Below are 2,042 nucleotides of genomic sequence, written 5' to 3'. Positions count from 1 at the left end.
CCAAAAAAATTTTTGATTTTTTTACTTTTCACCCAAAAGTATTTCATAAATTACTTTTAACCCGAAACTATTTGTTTTTTTACTTTTAACCCAAAACTTTTTATCTTTTGCAATCTATCCTCACATTTTTTTTTACTTTCAACTTTGGTCCTTTACAGTTTTCATTTTCCACAAATTTTTCGCTTTATGCTTGGTTCTAAATTTTGTGACTTAACACATCGCAACGTGCGTCTTTGGTTTAACCTTTTACGTTTCGTTCTAAATTTTGCGAGTTAACATGATGCAACATGCGTGCGTGGGTGAATGTTTTTACATCCCCGTTTGACAGGTTTAAAATAACGTGCGAGTCCTAGATTGACTTAGTCATAACTAAAGAATCCCCGCCGCATTGCGGCGGGTCTCAATTCTAGTTATAAATATACAACAAGTTTGAGCTTAGTAGGTTGTACTCTTAGCTTTGGGTGATTTTTAAAAAAAAATTGAATTATGTGGTTTTAAATGTTTATAAATTAGAAAATGAAGTGCATTATTAATAAACTAAAATATATATAATCTCTTATTTCTCTAAGGTAGCGTTTGGTATGGAGGAATGAGAGGTGGAATGGAATGGACCATTGAGAGGGAATGAAGAAAAGAGTGTTTGGTTGGTCGATGGAATTGAATCGTCCATTCCAAAATGCATTCCATTTCCTCAAAATCATTCCATCCCCCCTATTTTTCTTTCCATTCCATTCCCTCCTCACCCTTCATTAACAACAACTCACTACCGTTGCCACCACCCACCACCATTATGATCCGCCGCCGTCACCCACCTTCGCCGCCACCCGCCACCGCCATCACCAGCCACCGCCGTCACCCGCCACCGTCATCACCCACCATCGTCATTGCAGCCACCCACCTCCATCCCCGCCACCGCCGTCGCCGCCATCCACCATTGCCGTTGCCACCTCCCATCACCGCCACCACCCACCTTCGATCATCGCCGCCACCATCGTCGCTGCCACCTCAGATTACCGCCGTCGTCGCCACCCACCTCCGTCATCGCTATCAACTACCACCACCCACCGTCACCACCGCTACCACCACCGTAGCCACCGCTACCGCCGCCGCCACCCACCTTTACCGTCACCCACCACCACCACCACTGTTGTCACCACCCGTCGCCGTCTCCACTCGCCGCCATCTCCACCCACCACCACCGCCACCGCTACAACTGGCACCTATCACCACCCACCACAGCCGCCCATCATTGACCACCGCCATCCGATTTTATTCCTACATCTTTTCTCGCATACCAAACAACAAAAAGTAACGGTTCATTTCATTATCACATGGTAACCAAACAAGACATGGAATGGTAATAATCAATTCCATTACCTCATCTATTCCATTACCTCGTCCATTCCATTTCCCCGTCCATTCTAGGGATGAGGTTTTTTACCGAAATACCGGTACCGTACCGGTACCGTACCGATACCGTATCGTACCGATCATAAACGATACCGGTATCGGTAATAGATTTTTTGAAATTCGGTATCGGTAAAAAACGGTATCGGTATAGGTATTTTTTGGTAAATACCGGTTTTAATACCGAATTTAATAATGAATTCCAATGGGTTTTTAGGTTGGATTAAGAAGAGTCCAAGGTCCTGTGAATCATGAAAGTTAATATTCAAACGAATTCGTCTGTACGTTAAGATTAAACTAAAACATTAGATGGTTTCATGGCAACTAAGTTAATATTTAGTTTAGCTTATAATCATAAAAAAGAGATTCTAATAAAATGTAAAACTTATATTCATTCAAATCTAAAGGCATCGTTATACCATGAATCATCTTTTTCCAATAACAATGATTTATAGTATAATCTTTTCATAAAGCGAATTTAAATCGTATATAAATACGAAGCCTCAAAAAATAATAATAGTATAATCTTTTCATAACATATTATATTTTTTTTACATATTTGAGAGAGGATGAAAATTTTTTAATTGATAAGCTTTTATGGTTTTCATTTTAGTGACTTGTAGTTATTCAAAGTT

General features: G+C 40.4%; 1 protein-coding gene across 1 annotated transcript; it reads left to right on the top strand.

Annotated features, from left to right (window-relative positions):
- The first annotated feature begins 790 nt into the window (after window positions 1-790).
- LOC110921355 (velvet complex subunit B-like) lies at window positions 791-1,669 on the top strand. Its single transcript, XM_035986923.1, has 2 exons — window positions 791-1,087; window positions 1,625-1,669. The coding sequence occupies exons 1-2, from the start codon at window positions 791-793 to the stop codon at window positions 1,667-1,669; spliced, it is 342 nt and encodes a 113-aa protein (XP_035842816.1).
- The last annotated feature ends 373 nt before the right edge of the window (window positions 1,670-2,042 follow it).

The sequence above is a fragment of the Helianthus annuus genome, chromosome 17, assembly GCF_002127325.2.
Source record: "Helianthus annuus cultivar XRQ/B chromosome 17, HanXRQr2.0-SUNRISE, whole genome shotgun sequence".
Classification (NCBI taxonomy): domain Eukaryota; kingdom Viridiplantae; phylum Streptophyta; class Magnoliopsida; order Asterales; family Asteraceae; genus Helianthus; species Helianthus annuus.
The sequence above is the reverse complement of the archived record's forward strand: the minus strand, read 5'-3'. Positions and strand labels throughout refer to the sequence as shown.

Coding starts and splice junctions, on each gene's coding strand:
- LOC110921355 (XM_035986923.1), top strand. CDS start 791: ATGATCCGCCGCCGTCACCCACCTTCGCCGCCACCCGCCACCGCCATC. Junction 1,088..1,624: donor TCACCACCGCTACCACCACC/GTAGCCACCGCT, acceptor ATGGGTTTTTAG/GTTGGATTAAGAAGAGTCCA.